At 32.2% G+C, this 13,956-nt stretch overlaps 2 protein-coding genes across 2 annotated transcripts; both read left to right on the plus strand.

The window, feature by feature from the left end:
* The first annotated feature begins 734 nt into the window (after nucleotides 1–734).
* Nucleotides 735–1,982, plus strand: LOC145046427 (uncharacterized). Its single transcript, XM_078994715.1, has one exon. It carries the CDS (start codon nucleotides 735–737, stop codon nucleotides 1,980–1,982), a length of 1,248 nt encoding a protein of 415 aa, XP_078850841.1.
* Nucleotides 1,983–2,062: 80 nt separating this feature from the next.
* LOC145046428 (uncharacterized) lies at nucleotides 2,063–4,151 on the plus strand. Its single transcript, XM_078994716.1, has 5 exons — nucleotides 2,063–2,548; nucleotides 2,822–3,203; nucleotides 3,339–3,694; nucleotides 3,765–3,825; nucleotides 4,086–4,151. The coding sequence occupies exons 1-3, from the start codon at nucleotides 2,063–2,065 to the stop codon at nucleotides 3,692–3,694; spliced, it is 1,224 nt and encodes a 407-aa protein (XP_078850842.1). The 3' UTR covers nucleotides 3,765–3,825; nucleotides 4,086–4,151.
* The last annotated feature ends 9,805 nt before the right edge of the window (nucleotides 4,152–13,956 follow it).

Genomic DNA, 13,956 nt, shown 5'->3' on the forward strand with positions numbered 1-13,956 from the left:
GGTGGACGGTGAAGATAATGGGGAGTGTGGTCCAAGAGATATCCGAGTTACAACCCATGAATCTGAATCTAGAAATATAAAGTATTTTTATGGTTGTTATGATCCTCTACAATAACCTTTAATGTTTCCTTTTGGAGAACTAGGCTGGCATCAAGGTATTCTAAAAAAAAAATAAAACAGCCCAAGTTAGAAAGCAGGGTTTGTGTTCAGCTGCAGAAAAACTTATTGCTCCGGGTAGTATAGTGTGTGCGGATGACTTATTAAAGATGGAAGAAACTGGTAAAATACTTACTCTTTCTATTTTTTTTTTTTGGAAAAATGTATTGTGCTTTACTTCTTTTCTCTTTTTTATACAGTGCTTGGAAGAAACGTAGATAACCCCAAGGTTGTATCTGTTAGAGAGTATTACGCTTATAAGCTTCAGATAAGGCATGATGACACAACTTATTTACTCTATTTTGGTAGATTACTACAACAGTATATAGTTGACAGCTATGTTAAATTAGAAACACAAAGACTAGATTTTTTTAGAATACAACATGAAGAAATAAGACAAGAATTCTTGCAAGGAGTTGTGGATGCAATGGCAAAAGGGGAAACATAGGGTTCTGCTATTGATAGAAGAATAGTACTACCTTCGAATTTTATTGGCGGCCCTAGAAACATGAGACAAAAATATGTAGATGCAATGGCCTTGGTACAAAAGTTCGGTAAGCCTGATATTTTTTTTAACTATGACGTGCAATCCTAATTGGCCTGAAATAAAAGAAAATCTTAAACCATATGAAGAAGGCCAAAATAGAGCTAATTTGATTGTTAGAGTTTTTCATGCTAAAGTAGAACAACTTAAACATGAACTTTTCAAGAATAACATTTTCGGAGAAATTTGTGCTCACACTTACGTTATAGAATTCCAAAAAAGAGGACTTCCACATGCACATTTTTTGCTTATATTAGAAAGCAATTGTAAAATGCATACACCTGAAGACTTTGACAAAATTGTTTCTGCAGAAATACCATCAGAAAGTGCAAATCCTCATTTGTTTAGGATGGTTGTGCAACATATGATTCATGCTCCAGGTGGCTCTTTAAATCCTTTTAACATATGTATGAAAAAGAAGGGTTCTTGTAAAAATCTTTACCCAAAAGACTTTTCTTCTCAGACTATTCAGACAGACGATGCATATCCTATATATCGTAGACGTAATGATGGGTCCGAAGTGAAAGTCAGAGGTGCTATTCTTAATAATAAATGGGTCGTTCCGTATAATGCCTATTTGCTTTGTAAATTTAACTATCACATTAATATAGAAATTTGTTCATCAATAAAGGCTGTGAAGTATATATATAAGTATATTTGTAAGGAATCTGACAAGATAAGCTTTAATATTTCTCCAATTACAAACCTTGTCCTTATAAATGAGATTGACGAGTATCAATCAGGTCGATGGGTTTCTCCTCCTGAAGGTGCATGGAGAATTTTTAAATTTCCTTTGGGTGAAATGAAACCAGCTGTTATTCATTTGCCCTTGCATTTAGAAAACTATCAGCCTTTGACATTCAAACGTAAATCAACATTGGTTAATATTCTGAGTAACTCTGGTCAAAGAAAAACTATGTTGACTGAGCTTTTTGTTGAAAATGATATTGGAGTTTTAGCAAAAAAGCTTAAGCTCACATACAATCAGTTTCCTGATCATTTTGTTTGGAAGGGGGATAAAAAGATGTGGTCACCCCGGAAAATAGGCGACTCAATTGGTCGTATTGTGATTGCCCATCCAACTGAAGGCGAAAGGTATTATCTTAGAATTCTTTTGTCTAGAGTTCGTTGTCCTAAATTGTTTGCTGATTTAAAAATGATTAACGGGGTAACTGTTGCTACCTTTAGAGAAGCTGCTTTGTTACGTGGTTATTTACTTGACGATGCTACTCAACAAGTATGTATGCAAGAAGCTTCTACTTTTCACATGCCATTGAGTTGAGAAGGCTTTTTTCTTCACTTTTAGTTTTTACCTGTCCAAATAGTCCGCGCAAGTTGTGGTTGTTATTTGAAGATGCAATGATGGAAGACATTTTACGCCACCACAAAGAGACACACAAAGAATCTAATGCCCGTGCATTTAAACATATTGATTGTTTTCTACAGTCAATGGGAAGACGTCTTCATCAGTTTGATGTTCTACCCCAAAATTCATTTGATCGGTTGATGGAAGATGACACTAGAGGGATTAAAACAGAAAAAAATATTGTTGTTTCCACTGAAGATTTGGCTGCAATATATACTCTTAATAAAGAACAGAAGGTTGCTTTTGAAATGATAATGGATGCAGTTAGCTGCAATAAACCTGGTTGTTTCTTTATCGATGGTCCAGGTGGCACTGGGAAAACATTCTTATATAGAGCTTTATTGGCTAAAATTAGATCTGAAGGTCATGTTGCTTTGGCTACAGCTACATCAGGTATTGCAGCATCATTATTGCCTGGTGGCAGAATAGCTCATTCGCGTTTTAAAATACCTTTGGATGCGGCTGAAGGGTTTGTATGTAAGGTTAGTAAACAAAGCTCTTTAGCAGTGCTGATTAGGATTTGTAAGTTGATTATATGGGATGAGGCTCCAGTGGCAAAGAAATCTGCAATTGAATCCTTGGATAGTCTACTTAGAGATATAATGGACTGTTCAACTACTTTTGGTGGTAAAGTTGTTGTTCTTGGTGGTGATTTCAGACAAACTCTTCCTGTTGTTAGGCTAGGAAGTAAAACACAAACTATTTCTGCTTGTTTAACTAATTCTTATTTATGGCAATCTCTTACCCATTTGCAGCTAACAGAAAACATGCGAGCTCTATTGGATCCTTTTTTTTCAAGTTTCCTTTTGGCACTTGGTAATGGTATAGGAACTCATACAGACGATGCGGTTGTTTCTCTACCATCATCAATGCTCATTCAGGGTTGTAATGATGTTAACGGTTTGGAAGCTCTTATGAAATATGTTTATCCTAACATTTTTGTTACTCCTGCCACTTTCTCTCCCACTTGTAATCGTGTTGTTCTAACAACTAAAAATACTTTTGTAGATGAGATTAATGATACTTTGATATACAAATTGCCCGGAGAAGAGATTGAATATTTTAGTCTTGATGAGACTATTGATCCAAATGATCAGGCCCAGTATGAGGATTTACTTCATTCCTTAACACCAAATGGTATGCCACCTCATAAACTTGTTCTTAAGTATAATGCTCCTATTATTTTGTTGCGGAACATGAACCCCTTTGAAGGTTTATGTAATGGTACTAGACTTTTCTGTAAAGATTTTCAAAGGAATGTTATACGTGCAGAGATAAGCTATGGAGAATTTGCTGGAAAAGAGGTTTTGCTTCATAGAATTCCATTACAGCCACCAACAGGAGAACAATATACAGTTCCATTTAAAAGATTTCAGTTCCCAATTAGATTGTGTTTTGCAATGACCATTAACAAAGCTCAAGGTCAAACACTTGATTATGTTGGCATTTACTTGAAAGAACCTGTTTTTTCTCACGGTCAGTTGTATGTAGCACTTTCGAGAGCAAAAAGTATAAACAGTATTAAAGTTTTTATAACGGGATCTGCATATGGTAGCTCAAATAATATAACAACTAAGAATATCGTCTATAAAGAGATTTTACAACATGCTCATCAGCTGTCGATGTAGGTACTTTTCCTACAACTTCCTGTTATTTTTCTTTTATTCATGTACCCATTTAATATTCTTTTTACCACAGGTAGCTGTTGATCTTTGCAACTACAAGATGCATGGTATTTCATTGCTTTTCAATGAAAAAGGTCAGCTACCTTTTATCAGTTGATTTGAATATAAAATATTTTTTTCTAAACATCTTCGCTGTTCGTACTGACATTTGAGGACATCCTTAATCTTTACTCTATTTCTCAATTCAGTTTTATTAAACATCTTTACATAGTATCTTTTAGGATCTCCCTCGGTTTTATGTTTCACAAACACAATTAACCTTATTGAAATCAATTTGAACATGACAGTCTTTCTTGCTTTGCATGTCAATATGTATGTGTTTACTTTCTTACAGGCTGTAACCTACTCACATGGTATCGAAACCACACCCCTCTGGAACAGTATTCAATCAGGAAGTGACAAAACTTCACCAACAAGATGAAATCTAAACATTAGATTAGGAGATTAGGTAGACTATATCATATATTTAAATATGTAAAGCTTGTAATGTATGCCATTTGGATATAAGTTTTACTAACTAATCTTTCTTACGTTTACTGTACTTGTTAAGTAGAACGAATCAACCTCATTCTGTGCTTACGGTTGAATGTGATACTTGCGTCATGTTTTGGTGAGATGGAAACTTAAACTAGGTTGTTTTTTATGGTGGGCTTAATTTTGGTTTATCATTTCCTGGCCCTTCAACAGTTTCCAACATGAAAGACCCAACAAGCCAATTAAAATTATTGGTAATCGGTTTTTTTTTTTTTAAGTGTCACGTGCTAATTTTGTTATACTACTCATTCTCATAAAAGTTTTTCATTTACTTGACAGGAAACAGATGAAATAATGGCTATAAAGATAAATCAAGAGTACTCAATTTGTTAGTATTGATCTAACTGCATAATTATAACAGATCATTGCAACTTTTACAAAATGGTTTTCTTTTAATTAATCTAATGTTCAATAAATAAGTTACTTATAAATTCTTTACTATAGACTAACTTTTGATATGCACAACTGAATTATCTATTAATATTAAGATTTAGTTTCATTTAAAATAATAACAAATTTTCTTTAATTAGCTATAATCTTTATTACAATAGACTATGACACATTTTCATATATAGTTATAACAACGTACTTTCATTTCCTTACCCATAATACCAATTTACTCTCATTTACTTACCCAAAAATTATACCATTCACCTTTATTTTTTTTGTCGTGAAGATAATCTACTTTCACAGTTTAGTTAATCAAATTGTCCTGCCTAAATAAACAATACCATTTTGACACAAATCTGCCCGTTAAACCAAGTGATTGATTCTTTTGCTTGGTAGTTACCGATCGGTTTGTATACTCGGTTATATCAAAAAATGTGAAAAATACTAATTTGTATTCTAAGATTCTCCCGCACCTATTATAATTACTCGATTTCATTTTTAACAACCATTGCAAAATCTTTCATATAACCAAATTGAAAAACCCATCAGTAACTACCGAGCAAAATGGTCCACCACTTTGTTTAACGGGCATATTGGTGTAAACATGAACTTCTTTATGCCAGGTTGGATGGTTTACTTTACTAAAGTGTGAAATTAGATCATCTTTAGTAGGAGAAAATAGATGTTACTGGCATAAAGTTTTGGTAAGAAAATGAAAGCTTATTGCTGTTATGGGTAAGGAAATCTTATTACCTTGCTGTAACTGTTACCATCTTTTTTATACAATTCTATTGTTTATTTATGCCATCTAACATTCGCTATCGCATGAAAGACAAGTTATTTTCTTGGTTCAGTCATTCTCATTCATATCAGCTGTACCTCTTGTTGCAATACATAGAAAGACCATTTAATGGTTCAGTTTATTTTAAAATTATTATCACCTATTTCCAATTCCACCTTTAATAATATGCTTTCCATTTCTACATATCCTTTTTTTAATTATTTTACAAGTAATCATTTGCTAATTTTCATCAATTTATGTCTCTTTCATTATACATGTCCATATAAATATAAGGTTTCTTTTTTTTTTATTACACATTTTTTTTTGTTTTTTTGGCTTTAAGGATATTTAATATGTGTGTTGAAACTGATTGGATATTTTAGTCAATTTATATGTAAAAGTTGTTATGTATTGATGCTTATTATTTTTATTTTTTAAAGAATGTTTTGTTTATGTGTACTTTAGATTATTGTATATCTTACTCGATCTTAGTGTATTGTATGTTCCCAAAATTTAATCCATTTTTATTAGGCAAAATTTTTTAGACTTCTCTCATTATTAAATACATTTGAATTTGAACTATGGTATTTGGTATATGTTTTGACGAGGACCCTTACATATGCCGTGTATATTTATTTGGTAATTTTAATATTTGCAGTTATATGACAAAAAAAAATATTTATTTAAAATTCAGTTTAAACTTACTTTAGAACGGATTTTCTTTCCTGTAATCCTATTTACATATTTAGAGGAATTTTTTCATTTATGATAATAATAATCCGTTTACCATCATTTAAAGTTTAAGGACCCAATTGTATATTTTTTAATGGGCAACGTAAAACGATGGTTGTAAATATTCTACACTTATTTATTCACAATTTAGAAGCCAACTTATGGGTTCTAAAATCCCACTTCATAAGTATAACGATGGGGAAACAGAGGTATTCTCATCTCAATAGATTATTGTTCACACATCCCATCTCCACATAACTCTGATTTACTAGGTCGCACGTGGCCACTATCCATCAGAACCTCAGTTATTTTTTTACGCTGTCTGTTTAGATAGATAGAAAATGCAAAAATTGATCTATTTTCTTTCAATGTTTTGTCCTTATGACGTATCTTATGTGTTGGTTTATCAAATCTGATGACACGCAGTCGGAGACAATTCCAATTACATGATCTCTTTAGATAAGTATAAACAATCATCAGTCATACCTTTGTTTTCGATGTGCTGTTAGCCAACAACATCTGTTATTTTTCCTTACTTAAGATATTTACAGTGGATTTCGAATTTCCCAATTTTACACGTAATAATTTTTTACCTTATATATTTACTGTTATTGTTGATCAATTTCTTAACAAGACAATCTGTACACGTTTGATCCGGTAAGTTTACCTAATTGTTATGAAGAGTCGTTCTTCATTTTGTTTCATTTTCTTAATTTACCTGTATGCCTCTTGACTTTTTTTACAAATTTTTATGTTGCAGTTAAATAAACATGTCTACACAGCTTACTCCGATTATGGAAATCAATCAGGCAACTCACAACCGGTGGACAGCCCTTGTACAAATCTTAGAATGTCAGCACGTTTTGCAAACTAAAAAAGGGTCTTCTTACAAACGACTGATGTTAACAGATTCTGAAGGCTTAAAGTTCACAGCAATTATTTTCAGTGAGAATTTAAACTACTATGCAAGAACATTCACACAATACAGGAGGTATCACATCTCAAATGCGTTTCTCATCCCATGTGATCCAAGATATGCACTTAGCTTGTATGGATTTTCATGGGTGCTCAATAAGCGAACGCTTGTACAAGAACATCCTGATCGCAATCCGGTGAATTTACCTTGTACTTTTGAATTCACACCATTTACGAGGTTCCATGAACATGCTGAATCAGAACATTTTCAAAGTAAAATACTTTTTCTATTTACATAACAGTTATTTTTTGTTTATTTATTTATTTTTCTTAATATTAACTATGTTTATATATATATATATATATATATATATATATATATATATATATATATATATATAAACATATATATTTGTATTATGTAGATGTCAGAGGCATCGTTGTACGATGTTTGCCCAGTTATGAACAAGGTTCTGACCTTGTCAGTCGGAGAGATGTCGTTATTATCAACGAAGAGTATAAAATTCTTTATCACACAATAATCTATTACCTATTAGTTACATACATTACATTGATTACATTACAATTTCCTTTTATAGAAAACTGCCTTTGGTGATCACTCTGTGGAACCAATTCGATGAACATGAGGGTAATATGTTGCAGTCAATGCAAGGCCCACCCCTTTTGTTCTTTGGACTGAGGCTGAAAGTCACGACTTTTAACTGTAATTTATTTACCTTTTTACCGAATAATATATATATATATATATATATATATATATATATATATATATATATATATATATATATTATAACAATAAAACTTCATTTATTGTACTGATTACAAAAAATGGAAACAGCCATCTCTTTAACAACGAAGCCAAATTCAGGTTTGCTCATCAATCCACCGGTTAGGGACGACTTGCAATTACGCACCTCGTATTACTTATGTTGTTCATACCGTATTTTTTTCTTAAAATTATTAAATAACTTCTATTTTTATTTATCTTGATTTATACACTGATACATCTATCTGACAAAATTAGGTACAATAACAACCGCAAGGAAATAAATGACTTGCTATCAGTCACAAACTACCGAAGAAATGATTTCCTTCTACCATATCCAGCTGAAACAAACATATCTTCTATTGTTTCTGCAACTTCACATTTCGACACTGTAAGCTATTTTTTTACTTTAAAAAAAAATCATTTTTACAATTATGTTTCATATGTAATTTGTTTCATCTACATTTACATCACATATAAAATAGATGAAAACTGCTTGGGTGAAAGGCACCCTGAGTCTTCCTGAACAAGAACGTAACTTATCATACACTGCTTGTGCCAATTGCTTCAAGTCTATAGAAGCCGACACAACTTGGATTGTTACCTGTCCTTCTTGTCACATCGAGTCAGAAATTCAACAGATGTAAGCATGAATATTCTTTTACTCCCTTCTTGAAATACTTTTTTCTCACCTATGAAATTTCCTTTAGGTCAAGGTTAACTGTTTTGATTGCCGATGAAAGTGGAGTGATGAAAGCAAATTTACACACACCTGAACTTGAAAAGTTTATACATTTCTCTCCAAAAGATGTGCAAATCAGTGAAGAAACGGTAAACACACATTTTATCTAACCTTGTAAAAACATGTTAGTTTATAATTATATAAATCTTTTTTTAACATTTGTTAATGTGTAACAGAGTCAAAGTCTATGCAATTCCATTGCCACTGCAATCAAGTCGGTTTATATTGTTGCTTTCGTTCGTGCATACGAAGTGCATTTTCAAGGAACAACAGACATCAAAGTGAATATTGTTAAAGCTTACAAAGTAAATGATCGTGCTGCTGTATCAAATGAGTCTGATAACATGGTCCATAGATCAAACATCGGTGAAGGCACATCAACAACCAAGAATGTGTCTTCTCTTGCAGCCACAGTTCCTTTGCCATCGGCTGGTGAAATTGAAAAACCTCTTGAAGTTAAGAATTCAAAGCAAGTTCCTGTTATATACTTGCTTCCAAAGAATAAGCCAGAACCAATTCTAATGACAAAGCATCTTGTTCCAGAACTTCCAACTTCCAGCTCCTCTCCAATTGAACAAAAAGTTTCTGAATCGGGCCCACCTTTAGCACTTCCTATGAAAGAAGATGTTCTTCGGGCAAGCAATCCAAGACCTTCCAAAAAAACAAAGTAACTGTGGTTTGTGGTTTGTTAAAGATGGTAACTATCTTCTACATATCTTTTGCGAATAGAATATAGAGGGTCTATTCGATATGTAAATAGTATCTTTTGCGAATAGAATATAGAGGGTCTATTCGATATGTAAATAGTATCTTTTGCGAATAGAATATAGAGGATCTATTCGATATGTAAATAGTATCTTTTGCGAATAGAATATAGAGGTCTATTCGGTATGTAAATAGCAGCTAACTGCAGTTGACAACCATCTTTGTATGGTTTCTTTTGGCGTATAGATCATTAAGATATATTGTATATACACTTTCAAGTTTTTCATATAAGATCTATTGTATATACACTTTCAAGTTTTTATATGAAAAATGGACCTACAATCTACTTTTATTATGTTGGCATGTACTGGGTTCACAAAGATAATATACCATAAAGATAATATACCACAATATTGTTGAATACTTTATAACCATCTTTCTTTGTAACACAATCTTCACAAAAATGTCAACTCTCATCTAACCTTCGTTCCATTATCTACAATTTCATTTGAATTCTTATATTATGATAAAAAAATTCACAAAGATAATATACCACCTAGATAATATACCACAATATTGTCGAATGAAACAAATAAGAGATTGCAAACCTAATCATATTTGAGGTCAAATTTCAAAAACTCTTAGACTACGACTTTCCACCATATCTTCATCACTTCACTTCTCCTTAAAAGCAATAACTCCTTAAAAGCAATAACCTAAGCAATAACCCACATGAATGAAAATTAAATTAATAAATAAAGAATAAAATCAAAGATCCATTTAACAAATTTATAGATAAAACTCACTTTGGTTGTCCACTTGACAAATATATCATTTTGGTAGTCCATTTGAAAAAGATACAATAGGATTATTAGATTATATTAAAATTGTTAATATTATTCATAACCATATCCCTTATGAGCATGCTCAAAAGTATTGGAGTTGCTACAGGCCAAAAAAATTTCAAATCAGAGTCCATGCCAATGCCAATTCCATTGTCATTGCCAACACCACACAAACTCATGTAACTCCACTGCAGGTGCATACGACAACATGCTTTGTGATTTTGTATTTCCAATGTACTTAAATTACATCTTTTCTCTCTTTAAAACACTATACTTTTAAAGTACAATGCTATATTGCCAATATTTCCAGCAAGAGTATGCTTTGTGATTTTGTATTTCTATATGCGAAAAATACCAATGTACTTAAATTTTATATTTTCTTTCCTTACAATTTAAAGTACACCATTGTACTTTTAAAGTACAATGCTATATTGCCCATATTTCCAACAAGAGTATAAGTATATTACACATTCTCTTAACACAATGGAATGGAATGTATAAGTTTCGGTAAACACACTATATTTTACACTTTTACCATTTGTAAAAGAATAAGCATTCAACTTAAACTTCTTACAATGACTACACACTTATATAGATATTATCTTTATACATTGTACTATTTAAGTTTACCATTTCGCTTAACTGTGATGACTCTCGCTCCGGAATCATCACGGCCCTCATCATGTTCCTAGTATATATATATATATATATATATATATATATATATATATATATATATATATATATATATATATTAAAGATCTTGGTAAGGGAATTTGCTTAATTTAAATAAATGGTCCCTGAATTGGCTTAATTTACATAAATGGTCCCTTTATTTTGTTGAACTTGATATTTTTTTGTCTATTTTTGTTATTGATATATATTAAAGATTTTTGTAAGGGGACATAATTTAAATAAATGGTCCCTAAATTTTGTTGAACTCAACACTTTTGGTAGAGTTTTGTTTAAAAAAAATGTTTTGGGCGAAGCTTGACATCAACTACTAGTTAGACTTAATGTTTATATATTACAAAAAACATAAGTGATTAATATTCGTTTAAAATTGAGGGGAATAAAATGGAAGGAAATAAAAGAAATTTGAGGGTGACTTTCCTTCTCGATCATCTCAATTTTATGGAATAGATTTTGAAGGGAAAAAAGATTTTAATTTCCTTCTTCTGCTTAAATGAAACTCGATAAAATGTTTTATTGTATTTTCTTTCCTTCGGACTTTTTAAAAAAACTTAAGAACAGATTTTCTCTCATTTCCTTCAATTTTCTTCCTTAAAAAACTTGATAACATAGTGTATATGTGTACAAGAAAAAAAAGTTTAATGGTCATATGTGTCCATCCAAAAAGGAAAAAAAAAAAATCTTAATGTAACATCCCAAAAATAATAGTAAATTTTTCATTTTTAAATCGTTAAATCCATACAAACATTTCTTGCAAAACCAATCAGAGTAATATGTATCATTCAAATATCAAAGTAAAACAATAATAATCAGTGCGAAAAAAGTCATTAGGGGATAATGTGTTATCAAATCGGGTCCTTCTCTTTGAAACCGGAAGTACCTAAAAAATAATTAAACTGCAAACCATAAGCACATAAAGTTTATCGAGTTCCCCAAAATACCACATACTATATACATCAACGGGCACAGCCCACCATAACGGGCCCAACTCAACATACAAACAGGCCCAATCAAACATATCAATAGGCCCAGCCCAACATACCAATATGACCAGTCCAACATGTAAATAGGCCCAATCCAATATGTATACCAATAGGCCCAACCCAATCATGAAAATGGGCCTAGTCCAACATGCATTCTAATGGGCCCAGCCCAAAACACAATGCAAGAGTCACAGAGACCACTAAAGGTGTTCACGGTTCCTTTTGAAACCGTGAAACCGGTCAAACCGGGCATTGGTTTAGTTTCGCAGTTTGTATTTTTCTTTATAGTTTGGCTTGTGACTTCAAACTTTTGAAACCGTAATGAACGGTTTAGCTTACGGTTTCAAAAGTTTCAAGTTGTATAAAACCGAACCGGACTATAGGATATATATATATAATATTGAATTTGAATTCATTAGTATTATGTTAGATTTTGTTTACAGGGAAATCTATATTCATTTGTTTTGTTGTTGGTTGTTAAGTTTCATAGCAATTATCTCAACTTTTGATCAATGTTTATTTGTGATCAAGCAAGCTTCTTTCCTTATTTTTTCCAAAGTTTTCCATCTTATTCTGCTAAGTATTTTATTAATAAGATTTTAGAAATCAAGTGTTTTTTTTGACAAAATCAGTTTAATGGGTTCAACTCAAATGGGCCTAAAAAGCTCAAACCGTGAAACCAAATCGTTAGTAACGGTTCGGTTTGGTTAGGTTTTTAATTATCAATGGTTAGGCTTCAGTTTTCAATTGACAAAAACCATTACTAGCTATTTGGCTTCGGGTTGACATAAAAACCGAAAAAAAAACAAACTGTAAACACCCTTATCCTACACAATACAATGAGAAGACTCACTTGACAGAAGATTATTTAGGATAAATAATCTTAATCGAAGTTATAGTATATGTGATAATAATTCCATACATATAAAGAACACTCAAAGCCGACTTCGTGAGAGGAAGTTATGATTTTTCTAATATTTCAGCGTAACAGTATACGGCTCAGAAAGTGAATTGGAATCGCTTAATTTTTAGGAAAAACAATCTAAACGAGAGTTGAAGATCTCGCTAATACCTATCCGTCGATACATAGACAATCGAGAACGGATGTCATATAAGAGAGTTATGAATTTTTAATAGGTTTTAACAGTCTAAGTCTATTAAAAATATAACTTAAAAAATAAAGTCAAAACTACCCGACAGAGTCTAAATGAAAGCTATAGATCCCGTCGATAGCTACGCATGGATATAAAACACATCGAGAACAGATCTCGTTTGAAGAAGATATGAACTTTCTAGGGAACATAAATTATTCCCGTGTGAAACGTCAGAGTACGACTGTCATCCACCTAGAATGCGACACATAACACCACGTAGAAAGCGACATGTCACCCTTTACCGACCAGATGTGCGGCGCACACCCAATCTATGCACGACGCGCAGACGAAATACCCTTATAAATAGAAGTCAATTTTTATTTCAATCCCACACCATTTCTATATGTTCCTCTCTCAATTTCTCTAGATTTTGGTCGAGAGTTAACTTAAGTTTTTATTTGGCGAAGCCCTGTGGTTTTTGATAACCAACGATTAAGAGCTCATGAGTCAACGTTTTGTCCCCTTAATTCCCAGTTTTCATTAGTGTGCTCTGTAAGTTAAGCTATACTTATTATTTAAGTGTAACTTTTAATTAAAGTCATAGTCGTTATTATGATCCTATAATTAAAATTATCAGTAATTACAAGTCATTATATTGATTGATCTACTTACAGGGATGAAATCTAGGTTGCATTTATGTAACATCCCGGAATTTGCAAGGTATTTTCGAATCCTCCCTTTTATTATTAATTGTCAGTTTTCGCCCTTAGGGTTGGAAGGATATAGCCATGAGTTTCCCTAATGGCTAACATTGTAATTTTGGACCAAGAAATAGTATGTTGCCCGTACATAAGCGTATGCTAAGCGTACTAGGCGCGCCCTAGTACGCTGGGCGTACTCATGAAAGATGGAAACCCTAATATTTAGGGTTTTGGTGCTATATAAATGTCTTTATGAGTTCATAACCCTCTATCATTTCATCCTCCATAGCCTTGAGTCATTTT

Source organism: Lactuca saligna, chromosome 5, assembly GCF_052625555.1.
Source record: "Lactuca saligna cultivar CGN05327 chromosome 5, ASM5262555v1, whole genome shotgun sequence".
NCBI lineage: Eukaryota > Viridiplantae > Streptophyta > Magnoliopsida > Asterales > Asteraceae > Lactuca > Lactuca saligna.